General features: G+C 42.6%; 2 protein-coding genes across 3 annotated transcripts in view; one reads left to right on the top strand and one right to left on the bottom strand.

The window, feature by feature from the left end:
• The window catches only part of cacna2d2a (calcium channel, voltage-dependent, alpha 2/delta subunit 2a), a 210424-nt gene extending 201307 nt beyond the window's left edge, over positions 1-9117 (top strand). For both annotated transcript variants that reach the window (XM_076267984.1, XM_076267983.1), the window contains 14 exons: positions 51-141; positions 242-304; positions 696-799; positions 1998-2096; positions 2649-2740; positions 2956-3000; positions 3239-3310; positions 3479-3631; positions 4267-4319; positions 5615-5670; positions 6079-6202; positions 6415-6524; positions 7017-7099; positions 7435-9117. In XM_076267984.1, coding sequence (XP_076124099.1) covers positions 51-141; positions 242-304; positions 696-799; positions 1998-2096; positions 2649-2740; positions 2956-3000; positions 3239-3310; positions 3479-3631; positions 4267-4319; positions 5615-5670; positions 6079-6202; positions 6415-6524; positions 7017-7099; positions 7435-7557 — 1268 coding nt within the window. In that variant the 3' untranslated portion in view covers positions 7558-9117. The remainder of the gene's footprint in view (positions 1-50; positions 142-241; positions 305-695; positions 800-1997; positions 2097-2648; positions 2741-2955; positions 3001-3238; positions 3311-3478; positions 3632-4266; positions 4320-5614; positions 5671-6078; positions 6203-6414; positions 6525-7016; positions 7100-7434) is intronic.
• A 3208-nt stretch (positions 9118-12325) lies between these two features.
• abhd14b (abhydrolase domain containing 14B) lies at positions 12326-14324 on the bottom strand. Its single transcript, XM_076268268.1, has 3 exons — positions 13935-14324; positions 13248-13489; positions 12326-12897 (listed from the first exon to the last, which is right to left on the bottom strand). The coding sequence occupies exons 1-3, from the start codon at positions 14149-14151 to the stop codon at positions 12718-12720; spliced, it is 639 nt and encodes a 212-aa protein (XP_076124383.1). The 5' UTR covers positions 14152-14324; the 3' UTR covers positions 12326-12717.
• Positions 14325-14729: the final 405 nt, after the last annotated feature.

Genomic DNA, 14729 nt, shown 5'->3' with positions numbered 1-14729 from the left:
ATCAAGTTGTCGTGGGGCCATGACATAACTGACTTGGTATTCGCTTACAGGTGATAATTTCCTTCTCCACAACCTAATACTGGACACAGGAATCATTCGCCAGCTTGTGGAGAAAGTGTGGAAAAATAAAGATCTAAAGACGTAAGTTCTACACACATATCTCTGTGTGTGTGTGTGTGTGTGTGTGTGTCAGATTCTGTTTCTGTGTGTGCATGGTAACACTCTGTCTTTGTTTTGGTAGATATGGCTTCCTAGCAGTCTTTGCAGCCACAGATGGAGGGATCACACGAGTCTTTCCCAATAAGTGAGTAACAGTAACATGCACACTGTTATACTGTACAGTATGTGTTGAACTAGAGCTACCTCACTGTAAGCTTTGATACATTGCACTGGCAGATTGGTTTCCTTAGTGGACAGTCTGAATGCAGGAATAGACTAGGAAACCCCTTAGGTCTAGTTCAGAGTCATTAAGTAGGGATATATATAAGTATATAGCATAGCAACCTCTCTTTCAACTCTCTGAAATTTGACTGAGAAAATGAAAATGCTGGTGCTATTTAGTGCCTAAAAACTGGATTTTATTTTCCATCTTGTCATCGTTCTCCTTCTCTCACATTCTTTGTTTTCTCTCACTGTATAAATCTATCCATCCATCCATCCATCCGTCCATCTGTCCATCTGTCCCTCCATCTCAGAGCTGCTGAAACCTGGGAGGAGGACCCAGAGCCTTTCAACGCCAGCTACTACCGCCGCAGCCTGGACAACAAGGGCTACATCTTCCGAGCTCCTTACCGCACAGGTGAGTGCTCAAGTGAGGTCTCAAGTGGAGGGGCTCCCAGACTCAGCCTCACTGATGTGCATCCCTCGTTATTCCACACTCTCTCAGCAGACTAATGGAGCTCTCAGAGAGGAAGTGGTTTGTGCTGCACTGCCGCTGGGTCCAGCGCAAAATAATAGTCGCCACCGCGCGACGCGGTCAAAGTCCGGCATTGTTGACCTTTGACTGCGGCGTGCCTGAGGGTTAGCTGAGCGGCGAGCTGCCGCTTGAGCTGCCCTTTGCTCGGCGCAGTGGGCCACTATTCTTGCCACGCATGACATAGAAAATAACAATGAACACAATGTTAATGTAATGTTTTGGTCACAGTGAGAGCACAGTGGTGCCTTTGTGTCCTTATGTGCACCTTATATTGTCAGGTGCTTCAAACTCACTCAGCTGCATCCAGATATACAGACAAAACACAGAATCTTTTTCATCACTGCTGGTGCAGAACTTCACAGAGGAAGGTGTTTCACAGAACAAACAAACAGGATGCTTAGATTCTAAGCCTTAGAACATTTTTCAACCAATCAGACAATTGTATGGTAACACCTACCCATTGTTATAGTATTCTTGTACTGCATGTACTACGGCGGAGTGGTAGACAGCTGAAACCACCTGGCTGTGTACATGTGGAAAAGGTTCTGCGAAGCCAAATGGGGGTTATTGTACCTGTCGCTGTAAGAGCAGCATCTGCTGCATGGCCAGGGCACCAGAGCACGTCGTGGATAAAACAGGGGGAACAGCATGGCCCTTGGCCAGCATCGGAGCCCCCTGTGGCAGCCCACTCCTGTCTGCTGAAATGAACCAGTTGGTGGCTCCATGTGTGTTTGGGGAGGTAAGGGGTAGCCTGCGGCTGCTCGTAAGACAGAGGTACACATGCTGGGGCATTTGTTGAGAGAAAAAAATACAGAGTATACATGATCTGGATATGTATGCTTTTTAGTTATTTAATAATAAAATAAAATGATGGAATGGAAGGTTTAGCAGTACAGTGCAATGACAGACTCAATACTTTGTATGTGAGGTGTACATATTTGACATCTAAAGGATTTTACATTAAGTATTAAATGATATATGATCATATGTTGTAAGTGAGTCTTGTTCTCTGTGGATTTGTAGTGGTCATGCAGGAGTGGTTTGTTTGGAATGTAATACATGTAGCTCTCCCGCCCTGCAGCCAACGACGAGTTCTTGGACCCAGAGAACGACACCATCGGCATCCTGGTCAGCACAGCGCTGGAGCTCTCTGTGGACTCCAGGACCATCAAGCCCGCAGGTGAGTCACTCAGCTGGAGTTTCTCTCTCTCTCTCTCTCTCTCTCTCTCTCTCTCTCTCTCTCTCTCTCTCTCTCTCTCTTACTCTCTCTCTTACTCTCTGTGCTCTGAGGCTTTGCAATAGAGAGATGAGAGCTCCACCAGCTGTGACGGCAGTACAGCACACACACATATACACACACACACACACACACACACACACACACACACACACACACACACACACACACACAGATACACACACCCCACCAGCTCTAAATCAGGTCTCAAACTCAGATGTGTTGCCATCGGGGATGGAAAGATATCATCAGCTGTTCTACTGGGGGTTTCATCTCTGCAATAGCATTAAGTCCCTGACTTAATTGAACACTCAGAGCTGTGTGGAGTTTGGCAACCTAGGGCAGTCATGGGTCATTTCACATCAGATCTTACTGGGAACTGGAATACCAGACATTTGTCTAATGAAAAGGGGAAAATGTTTCAGCATCTACATTTGTCCTGCCTTGTTTCTCTCATTGTCCTACCCTGTGGTGTGCTGTGGTGGAATGGTCTAGTGTTGGGCGTTAAGATGGACCTCGAAGCCTGGACTGACAAGTTTAAGATGCTCGCTACCAACCACACAGGAAACCCCCCGAGCTTCCCCTCGGTATGACTCACTACTTTAGACATGCATCTATCACACTACACACACACACACGCACACACACACGCACACACATAAATATGTAGTAACTGTGTCCCCCCACTTCATAGTCTGTTATAACGGAAAAACCTGCTTGTGTTTCATTTGCTATACTTGATGACTTGAATGACTCAATCAAATGGTTGTGAGTTACACTGTGGGGCTTCTGTTCCTGCTAGTGTGGATCGAACGGCTGTGAAATGGACTGTGAGGCTAACAGTGAAGTAAGACATAATATAAATGACATCATTGTTAATATTTAATTAATAATTGTTAATATATTGATATTGTTGTTATTATTTTATATCTATTACTTAATATAGTGTTCAGTTAGTCGCTTTGGACAAATGAGTCTGCCATATACCATAACCATAGCATAACGTAGGCCACTGAAAATGTACTCAATGCTCAGCTGACCTCTGCTGTATGCCTCATGCTATGGCACTCTTGTTTTGCTTGCAGGACCTCCTATGCTACCTGATTGATGATGGTGGATTTCTGGTCATGTCCAATCAGAGAGACCACTGGAATAAGGTGAGAAATCCAACACTTGAAAAGTCCTTTAGTGTCAGCGACAGCTACTCTGACCGTATTAGTAATGGCTTTGGTGGACCTCCAGACTGTGTTCATGTCAAAGAGTGTGGTCAAAGTGTGGTTGCCGTGGTCAAAGCTGCTCATGACTCCTCTGTTCTGGCCCTACAGATTGGTATGTTTTTCAGTGACGTTGACGCCTACCTGATGCACGCCTTGTACAACAACTCCTTCTACAACCGCAAGCAGTCCTATGACTACCAGTCTGTGTGCGCCCCGGTGCAAAACAGCAACACAGGGGCCGCCCCTCGAGGGGTGTTTGTGGTGAGCTACGACAGAGCTCTGCAGCATAATGGTGTCAGTGTTACCTTGCACCTTGCACTGCATCCTGGAGAGATTTGTAGAAATAAAACTGTTTGTATTTCAGATTCCAACTGATATTTTCAGATTTAACAAATAGTTTCACCTTCGGGCTATTGATATTAGCCTCTGCACTGACAGAGAGTTAAACTTTTCATCACAAATAACCTAAGAAGCGGTAGGAGTTGATGGCAAAATAAGATTTTTTACAAATACAGTTTAGAATTTTACGTCATGTAAAGTCAACACTTATGTCATCCGTAACACTAATAACACCATAACACTACTGTCCTCTAGTCCTTTCCATTCATTTCATCATAGACATAAAGACATGTCTTTAAAAAGTTCTATGTTTTTTTTCTTTTAGAAAAGTGAGAAATTGGCGACAGCTCTGGTATGGGGCAAATTGGAAATTGGTGACAGCTGAAATATACAGTACAAATTTATACAAATTATTAAATTTAGACAAATTTAGCACCAGGCTTTGTGTGGGATTAGCAAGGCGGGTAATGACAGTTAGGAAGCCAGTTCTCCGCACCAGTGACTTTGCCATTCCTGTCTGCTGGCTTTATCAAACCTGATGCTTTCTCTTTGTTTAGCCAACCATCGCTGATTTCCTCAACTTGGCCTGGTGGACATCTGCAGCAGCGTGGTGAGACCCCGACTGCCGACTCCTTTTATCATGCCATCTTTTCTTGTTCTTCCTTCAATGACTTAGTCAGCTCTATGTCTAAGCATTGAAAGACCTAAACCGCACAAATACCGAATGCTAAATGTAGAGCAGCTTAGCTGTATAAAGATCCAAATTTACGTCCATATACTGATGACACTTAGGGGGTGACTTCTTGTGAGTGATCCATAATGAATAAAGCCATAAAATAATTGTTTGCTTTTATTCACGTTTTATTAGGTTTTATAAAAATGACTCAAGAGGCAATCAAGAATATTATTGAGTCCCAAGAGAATGTGAATATTACAAGAGGGGAACACTACAGTGTGTGTGTTTATATTGTAGTTTGTAACATCTGATGTAAATAGTCATAGAGGACGAATGCAAATTGAGCACAGACCAAATCATCCAAATGTTCCGACCGGCATCATTTAAAGTGTCTGAATTATTTTTTTCTCATTAACATTGTAATATGTTTGTATGAGAGAACATCCATTTACTAGTGTCCATGCATCACCAATTCATTTAGCATATTTTTCTACTCAACATACGATACCTTTCTAGACTCAAGTAAGCAAGCTGATTACCTTCCTTTTAGCTTCCAGTATTAATTTATACACACATCATTTCTGTAATGAAAATTACTTTTGGATGGCTGGTATCAAATTGATGCATTTTCTATCTACATGTTGTACTGACAGGTATTGGTAGAAATGTCATTGTAATTTTATGTAAATCATTTAAAGTAAAAAAAATGAATGTAAAGATGATATGATTTAGGATGAGGCATTAATAGATCATCTAGGGCATTTGTAGGGAGAAGGCAAAATCTGTACTTTGAGCCACACAATGTATACAATATACAATATGATGATAAAATGTTCTAAAATACTATACTAAAATACCATATAAAATACTACTACACTTACCACGCATTTTAGTATGTTTCAATGTTCAAATCCCTTGAGTTTTCTTTGACATGCAACCCCATGCCTTAGCTATCCCAACCTGATCACCCTGTATAGACAGGTCAGCAGGTGTTCAGAGTTAGTGGCGCTCTGGCAACTGGAGGGCTTTTGAGTGTGGAGCCCATGTCAGAGTGCTGACTGACACACTTTTGCAGTGTTACAGTACACTCTCAGGGTCCAGCTTCTGATGTGTGATGGATTGTGTGTGTGGGTGTGTGTCTGTGTGCGTGCATCGGTGCATGTGTGATGTGTGTGTATCTGACGCCTCTGCTGTGTCTCTGTGGTGTGTGTGTGTGTGTGTCTTGGCAGGTCTGTGCTGCAGCAGATGCTGTATGGTGTGGCCTACCGCAGCTGGTTTGTGACAGGTGAGCGTGTTCAGCTGAGGCCCTGTCTGCTCTGCTTTACTCTCTCTGGCATCTCCTGCTCTCCCACTAAACCAAAGGGACTCCACACACTCCACATCCACACCTCTCTCTGTTGTTGGTGAGATTGAAGGTGGAGGAAGGTGTGAGACACCGAAAATGCATAGAGAAATGTGCTTTTCTCTGTTAGAAATCCTCTGTTCATATTTGTGTTAATGTCCACTGTAACAGAATTAGCAAATATACAGTATTTGGTCATTTGTGGTTTCTCTACTGTTATCTTCTGTTCGCTCTCTGACACATTCATCGTTTTAGGTCATAAGTAAGATGTCTTCAAGTGTGTGTGTGTTTGTGTGTATGTTGTGTGTGTGTGTGTGTGTTTGTGTGTGTGTGACCGTGTATACATCACAGATTTGGTGGATGCGGATGGGATGGAGTTCAGAGAAACCAGCTGTGTCAAGATCCAGACTCAGTTCTACTTCACCAATGTCACCAGCTCTTACAACACCCTACAGGACTGCGGCAACTGCTCCCGGTACAGTTATTAATCAGTAATATCTGCACACACACACACACACTCCACCCCCACCACTAATAGAACACACACACACACACACACACACACATACACACACAGCACAAACACGTGATTAGGTTAACAATGCATGATAGACAAACATTCAAACTTCCCACACTGATAACATTCAGTACAACAGAAATATGAATGGAGGGAATGTCTGTGTCTAGGCTGTTTCATGCTAAACGGATAGAGAACACCAACCTGCTGTTTGTGGTGGCCGAAGTCATGCCTTGCAGCTCATGCGAGATTGAAAAGCTCTCTCAAGTGGAAGTCGACTGTATCCTTTTGACAGCAGTACACTCCCCAGAACTTCACAACAACTCTCACATAATGGTGCAAGGATTGTCTAACCGTATTGATTTTATTGCAGAGTGGGATACCGGCAAAAACCCTGTCATGGCACTGATTCTCTTACTGCATACTATAAATACATTACAGAAAAGCTAAACTGTTCTGAAAGTTGACATGTTTAAGGGCTCATGAGTCCTGTGTGCTATCAGAGCTTTGAGTAGCTTGCTTTTGTTTTCTTTGTGCATAGGGGTAGATGAGGCAAGGACCTTGCATCTCCAATAGGGTTGCAAAACTCTGAGAATTTGAGGAAAGTTTCTGGAAATGTATTGGAAATGTTCTGCACCTTTGCAATCGTAATCTCTAGCAGATGCATGTGGTTTAATTAGTATGTTCTTCTGGGAATCAACTCCTTTTAGTTAAAATGTAACATAAACATACTGGCATGTCATGTAGGGTTCCTTAACCTCCCTGCCCCCAGTCAAAGAAGAGGATCCATGTAATGTCCTTGCTACAGCACGGTATCGAAAAGGCCCCAACAGCTGTTACGACTACAACATGGCGGTATGTCCCAAATACTTAAGTGATACTTCTGATCATGGGGTCACAACTCTCTCATAGATGCACACACACAAATAGTAGCAGTATACACTAAAAATGTACATTAGGAAGAATTAAATGCATTTGTTAAAGATGGTCCCTCCGTTGCAGTGCAAGTACTAAAACAAAAATTCCAGCGTACATACACAGTCTTGGCTCTCTAGGTGGAAAACAAACATTGTAGCTCCAGAATTGCTGATTGTACATTGAAATGAAACATACTGAATGCTGACTCTGGGCAAAGTCACACACACACATTCCCACTGTGACAAGCTGGTGTTTGTGTTTGTGTGTTGCAGGAGAACTCGTCAGACTGTGGCCGAGGTCACTCGTTCAGCCCCTCCATAAGCACTCTTCTCTCGCTCCAGTTTTTCCTCCTTTGTATATGGGCCACTCCCCAGGCCCTGCCTCTATCTCTTTAACTCTTCCTCCCTCTCTTCCTCCTCCTGTCCTCCTTCTCCTTCGTCCCTTCTCTCCTGCATCACCTATACTCTTTTTTGTCTCTCTCTTTACTCTCCTTTCCTCTTCTGCGCTCTAGTCATAGATTATAAAGGGACTTCCTGTTGACCTAATTGGAAGCCCATCTCTGTGCTGCTGCTACGCCCACTTAGCTTCACAGGTTGTTGCCTAGTGACAGTCGCTGAGCTACGTGGTCTCCAGCCAATCGCCCTTCAGCTATGGAGGGAGTTGCCGTCTTATAGTGTTTCTCTATGTAAAATGTTGATATAGCAGTGGAAAGAAGTGGAAGATGTTAGCCAGCGGCAGGGGGACAAAATTGACACAGGAACACTTTCAGTCGCTGACCAGCTAAGAGAACGACAATGGAAAACGGATGTCTGCCGCCAATGGAACACTGTGTTTTAGATCATATGACTCTTGACCACAGAGGTCAAAGTTCATCCCGCGAATTCATTGCAGAGCCACAGAGGGCCATCTGTGTTCTGCTGCTTTTGCCTATCTTAAATGAAACGGGCTATGGAACACTCAGCCATCCACATGCATTGAAAAAAAGGAAGCTTAAAAAATGTGATGTTTTGTGTTTAAAACAGAAGGAAAAGCAAAAAACATATTGGTGTGAGTATTCTAAGCGCATCTCCATACTTAATGGGATAAAAGAAGAGTGTAGGTGTAAACAAAAAAACATCTTGTTTGTTCATGCACTGTATCTACTTCTTGCCAAAATGAGATAGACTTTTGTGGTGTGGTCTTATTTTTCTAGCCAAATTAGATGGAGATAAAAAAAAAAAAAAATGATAGAAGGACTCATATTGGAGGGAAAACAGAAAATACAAGAAAAATAAATTGAAGGCATATCTGAAGCATCTGAGGAATACAGCCTCATTCTTCTCTGTCTGGGATCTTGGATCGCGATGGCAACTTAGCCAGCACTGAACCCCCCCTGGACTTATGGAGGAGTGAGAACCAGCAGGGACCTTGCACGACGTGGAGACACCTCTCCACTCGCCATCCCTCTACTCCCCCTCCTCCCCTCCAGGGACGAGTTCACTTGGATACTGAGAGTTGAATAGACAGCTGGGAAAGTAAAAAAAAAAAACAATAAAAAAAAAAAATAGCTAAAGCAGACATTTTTATTTTGCAATGCAAAATTCCTCTGGCTTGATACAATCAGCGATGTGTAGGATCATCATTCGTGGGCCTCGGGAGAAGCGCTGACAGCTCCTCTGTGGCGAACAGGAGGCACAGCTGATAACATTTCCCTCACGCTCCTCCTGCGCTGCCGCCGCCGCAGCCCACGACGACAGTAAACAAACACGGCACTTGCGCTTTTCTCATTTCCCACCGCTGCTGAGATTGTGTGTGTTTGTGTGTGTGTGTGTGTGTGTGTGTGTGCGCGCGTGCGTGTAAGCAGATGTCCTTTCCAACGTACCTGCCATTCTCATCACCGCGCAGCAAGCCTCCAGCTGTGAGAACACTGCATCAGGCAGATGATAATGATGATAATGAATCACACAACAGTCTTAGGGGGAAATGTGAGCGTGTGTGTGTGTGTGTGTATGGGGGGGGGGGGGGGTGTTAATAGTGCTGTGAGCTTATGTTGGGACCTTGACAGAGGGGGAGAGGGGAGAACATGGCAAACTGACGTCTCACTTTCTCCACTCCCCACTAAAGGGTTCCCTTCACTCATGGGGCTGTGAGGCCAGAGGAAAATTGTGTTATCTGAAAATGACTTTTATTAAACATAATGTTACATTTTGTTTTGTTCTGTTTTGTTCCAGTGCATATCTGCTATTCATACACTTTGTATTCACAAGAGCTATTCTGACAGAGTTCAAACAGTAAAACAAAAAGTCCTTTAGTAGGGGCATGTGTTAAGGCATTTTTTCAGATGTGCTCTTTTCCATCAGTGTTTTGTTTTTATATTTTTTTTATTATTATTATTTCTGGACATCTTTTAAAAAAACATGAATCACTCCTTTTTGTAGTGCCTTTATGCACTTGTGTTGAACAGCTTGGACTTTTCTGGAATGCGGTACAGCACCTCCATAGGCCGCACTGAGAGCCTCTGGGGCGTTAATATCCCTTCTGAAGTCACGTCAAAGTCACGTCACGCCTTACAGATTCCATAGCAGAGCAGTCTGAGAAGGAGAGAAGAGGGACTCAACCTCTCCCTCCTGTTTGGGTTAACAGACTGTAACTTTCCCTGTTATCCTTGAAGGGCCTTTCCCATAGCGCCATTGGTCACAGGATGCCGTAGCCACAGTCTCTTTAGTATGGGGACTTCAGCTGAAGCGACAGGCCAACAATATGTCTACTAGCCCTTGCCTAAAGTGATGATGCCATCGTCAGAAACAACTTAATGGCGGTTGTGCTATCCTCATCAAGCTCTTAATAGAGTTTTGAGGTCTTCTCTCATCATGCAGTAGCTATCTAGCAGCAGCATATTCGCAGGCCTTCTGAAGAAAAGGCCCATCATCTCTTTTGTTTTGTTTTTTCAAGGAGTTCAACTTAATCAGCCTTGGAGCATCAGTGTTCTCTTAGAGCTACCTAATTGCTGTAGACATTTTCTGCTAGGGATGTGTGACGTGTATTTGTATTTTTTGTGCTTTCGTGTGTCTGCGGCTGAGTGTGTGCGTGCGCGTGTTGGTGAGGAAGCGTCTGACGGACGTGTGAACATGTGGATAGGTGGTTGTCTTTGTTGTGTCAATTCAATGTGATTAAAACAGTAGGGAAAGAGGGTGGTGTTTGCTGTCCTATATCCATGCAGATTCATTTGTCTCCTATGACGTGTGTGTGTGTGTGTGTGTGTGTTTATGTCTGGGTGGGTTGGGATTTGGAAAGGGGCAAGGGTCTTGTTTTAAAAAAAAATAAAAAAATAATAATAATAATAATAAAGAACACCCAGTCATATCGTTTGGGAGAAATTATTCTATCATCACAGCTGTGAAAAAAAGAATGTTTTCAATATTGATGTCTCAGTTTCTAAGTCCACCTCAGTAGGAAGCCTCCCTGTGTTTTCTAAAACTCGTCCTCTCCTGCAATCTCTTCCTTTCTCTCCTTCCCACCCAACTGTATTTCCTCATTCCCCTTATCTCTTTCGTGATGTATTGGATTACCCCTCACAAGGTTACCATGGACCATTGTCGTTGATGACCTCTGGTCATGTCCTGTTAAAAGAACCTATCCACATTAGCAACAAGTCTATTCTTACCTCTCATGCCTGGCATATATTGATGGGAGGCTATGAGGATTCATCTCCCATGTGCCAGGGGCTGTGACTGTTCCTTAGGCTTTCATATCTACTTTTCATAATCAATGGGGAGAGTCCTGACAACAGTAGACAATGTCTGCTGTCTCAGTGGCACCCAACAACCTGCTCCCCTGGCTAAGAAGCACCATACATATGTATTAGGCTGTTTGGTGTTCAAGTCACAAGTGAAAAGCTAAATGTCAACTAGATGTTCATGAGTGCAATAATCTCTGATGTCCCCATACCCACTTCACTTTCTGTCTTTGACTCTTTGAACATCCTCCCTTTAGTAAGACCTCTACTAGTAAGACTGAAGACTCTATGGTGGCCTTACAACTGGAGTGGTGTACATAGTCATTACCTTATTCTCCGACTGACATGGATTTTAATGCTTTGACTTGTTCACTTTAAGGTGTGGAACACATTTAGGTGGAGGAAGAGGAGAGCCTGGAATTGTGTGTGCGTGTGTGTATGTGTGCACATATTTTTGTGTGCGTGTCCTTCTAAGGGGGAAAAAATAACACAAAAGGGAGAGATTTCTTTTGGGCTCCATGGTCCAACATTTTTTGTGTTTTTGTTTTTTGAATTTTGCCAAAAAAAAGACAAGTTAAATGACAGGAATGGTCTTATGGGGGGAGGGGGAAGAGAGAGCGCAGAGTGTCTGTTCATTGTCAGATTAATGGGGGGTTGAAACCCCCCCCCCACCCGACACTTTTGCCTGCCCCTCTCCACCCTGTTGCCTTGTCTATGTAGGTGCATTTCTGTGGGCAACACAACGTATGTATGTGATTCTGTAGTCCTTAGTCTGGTGCCCTGTGACCATGTCTGACAAATGTGTAAAAGAAAAAAATCGGTATAAAAGATAAGATTTCAACATTGTGAGACAAAAAAACAAATATAAACATACTATATATATATATATAGGACTAAAGTACATCTGATAATAATCCTGAGTTTGAGGTCTGCTATCCAGTGGGAGTTTTTTCTGTTTGTGCATTGACCAGTGTGTGGCCTCCTACGACAGATCCACATCGCTCCATTATTTTGTACAGAAGAAACTTAAAAAAGAAAAAAGATGAGGGCAAAATTTGTAAAATATTGTGTCTGTGACTCCTTGTAAAATATTTTCAAATTGTTTATTACAGAGAATCAGTTATTAAATAATGTTCATATTTTTCACTTCAGCTCAGTGTGCAGTGTCCTTTTTCAAACATCCTATGAGTCATTTAATGTATGCACAGGACATGTTGAGAAAATACAAACCACACTTAAAGACCTCCATAACATGAAGCTCTTTTTAAATGGCAGTGGATTCATAGTCTAGTCTGCAAAGTGCGAGCATTGCTCTTTAGTATCGTGTGGCATGTAAAGTATAACTTCTTAGTGTTTACGTCTTATCACAACAGAAGCAATGATTACACTGGTAATTACATAGAAATACAACACTCAACGTATCCAAACATACAGCTAAAGTCTAAAAGTATGTTGTATAGTATTTTATTTCACTTTGACAACTTAAACAAATATATATATATATATATAAATATATATATATATATACACACACACACAATTTTACGGGCATGCAGTACGGCATATAAAAAATATGTGATTTTCTGACGTTATTTGGTCAGTTAGTCATAAGAGTGTTAATCAGATACAGTACACTTTCCAATGCTATTTTGCCTAATGGAATTCCTGAAGTTGGGTATTTGGCAATTTAGTCATATGATAGTGTTAATTAGATACACTTTCCAATTCTATTGTACAGTAAATTAATCAAAATGAAGACCACTTTCTGTGTGTAGATTCATCCATGTTACCTGATTAGGGTTTTCTGTTCATCCTGACTCTTTCTGTTTGAGTTACTCTTTCATAATGTCTGCAGGAAGTCCAGCAGAGCCTTGTGCCATGTCTCTGGGTCGTCAAGGTAACAGGGATGCCCAGCTCCTTTCATCACTACAACTTTGTGATTGGGCAAGTGTCTGAGGTTGCTCATCGACAATTCCCCAAGCTGAGTGTCTTGGTCTCCATAGACAATTAGAGTGGGTGTCTGACAGAGGGCAGAGGTATTGGAAATTAGATGCTCCAACCAAGCCATTCAGGTTATTGTTGACACAAGAAAAAACTTGCTTAAATTATTATACCACACTTGCAAGGCTACTAACTGCATTCACCTAGAGCGTGTTGGCTGTGATTCCTTTGGCTTAACTTTTCTAGGACTAAATTTGTGAAGGTACTTGCTTGTGTGTTAAAGTAATTCTGCATAGTTTCCCCTTCAAACAGAATTGAATACCTGATACTACCAAAAACAACAGCAGATTATTTTTCTATATGAGTTACACAGCCTTGGTCCCAAGGGATGCCATGAACATAAAGATACCACAATATAAGCCCACGTACCTGGACACTGGCATACTGCTGGGCATTGAACTTGTCAGTGCAGATAGGTGCAATGGGCACATAGGCCCTGAGCAGGGGGGCATGCTGGAAGAGGAAAGGCAGGGAGTACATGCCACTGAGGGAGGGGCTCACCACCACCACTGGGCCCAGACCAAGACCCTCACACACCTGCTTCAAGAAGGATCCTGGGGCCACCTCCCCAACAGTTGCTGGGGCCACTGCAGCCTTCGATTGCCCTAGGCCTATGGAGAAGACACAAAGGACCCTGCCAATGTTAACATGATGATTTTTTTGTTAGGGTGGAGTGCAGTAAGAGTAACATTAGTTTATATGACACATTTCAAATCTAGACAAATGTCTTGTCTACACTGTTTTGAAAACGCAAGGCAATAATCTCCTCTTATGTGTGCGTATGTACGCAGAAAGCATGTTCATAAATTCACCTTCTCTCGTGGGAGATTACTTAAAAGCGTATCCGTGTTGACAGAATTCTAAAAGTAACGTTAATAAAGTCAAAATCCAGATATTGTCTTGTTTCCTCCTCTCAGTACCAGAAAGTTCTAGTTGCTACAAGTTTGAGCCGAGTCCTCTTTAGGCTATACCTAAATTAAACACTAAAGGCCAACAACCTCGCAAACAGGAAATTCTGGGGATTCCCATTTTTGCAACAGGGTACAAACACACTACCTGGCAGATCAATAGCCACAGCTCGACAGCCAGCCTTTGCCAATGTCTCAAGGGTGCCGATATTGAGCCAGTTCTCGGAGGAGAAGCGGATACCATGCAACAGGAGCACAGAGAGGCGAGGCTCTCCCGTTCCTGGTTCACCCTGTCGGTAGAACAGCGGAGTCCCACCGCAAATGTCCACAGTCATTGTACCCTCTGAGAGTTTCACTGTAGACATCTTCCAGTAAAGTAATAATGCAAACAGAAAGTATATTGCTCTTGCAACTGTATCATCAACTGTATCGACAAAATAGTTTGAAAACGGGTGGCGCGCGATCTGTTACTGTAACCAAATGTAGCCTACTCAACAACAACCATTATCTTGAGACCATTGGATTGAAGTTCATTCTTTTTTTTTCTCACAGGAAGTTTACATTTTTTTAAAAGAATTTTACTGACCTCTAACGGCTGACTAAAAATTGTACATGTACGGTGGCCCTGAAGTTAACATGCATGAAGGCATTTCAAATTCTTGAGGGAATTTCTTGAGTCCCTCTACAGAAAGAAAGTAGCCTACTTAGTTTGTCATATGGGACATTCTACCAGAAACATACATTTATATACAGTATATATAGAAATACATTTATAAAAATAAAAAAAGTATTATTATATTGAGTCATAGAGGCCATCTTAAACTATGATGAACACCTATTGTGCCATCTCAGTTTTTATTCTTGAATAAAATGCATTTCTGAAAATAACTGTTAGAAACTAATAGGCTATTTGTCAGGCCCTGTCATGCACCATGGCAGTTAT

The sequence above is a fragment of the Alosa pseudoharengus genome, unplaced genomic scaffold (genome assembly GCF_046254945.1).
Source record: "Alosa pseudoharengus isolate Yale_2024_CS ecotype anadromous, Long Island Sound unplaced genomic scaffold, YU_APseudo_1.1 YU_APseudo_1.1_scf_5, whole genome shotgun sequence".
Taxonomy (NCBI): domain Eukaryota; kingdom Metazoa; phylum Chordata; class Actinopteri; order Clupeiformes; family Clupeidae; genus Alosa; species Alosa pseudoharengus.
This window is presented reverse-complemented; position numbering and strand designations above follow the sequence as displayed.

Excerpts from the sequence above, each read along its gene's own strand:
- abhd14b (XM_076268268.1), bottom strand. The coding sequence starts at position 14,151 with ATGTCTACAGTGAAACTCTCAGAGGGTACAATGACTGTGGACATTTGC. Across the intron at positions 13,490-13,934 it reads TGTGGCTATTGATCTGCCAG|GCCTAGGGCAATCGAAGGCT; the intron begins GTAGTGTGTTTG and ends TCTTCTCCATAG. Across the intron at positions 12,898-13,247 it reads AGCAGTATGCCAGTGTCCAG|ACACCCACTCTAATTGTCTA; the intron begins GTACGTGGGCTT and ends GCCCTCTGTCAG.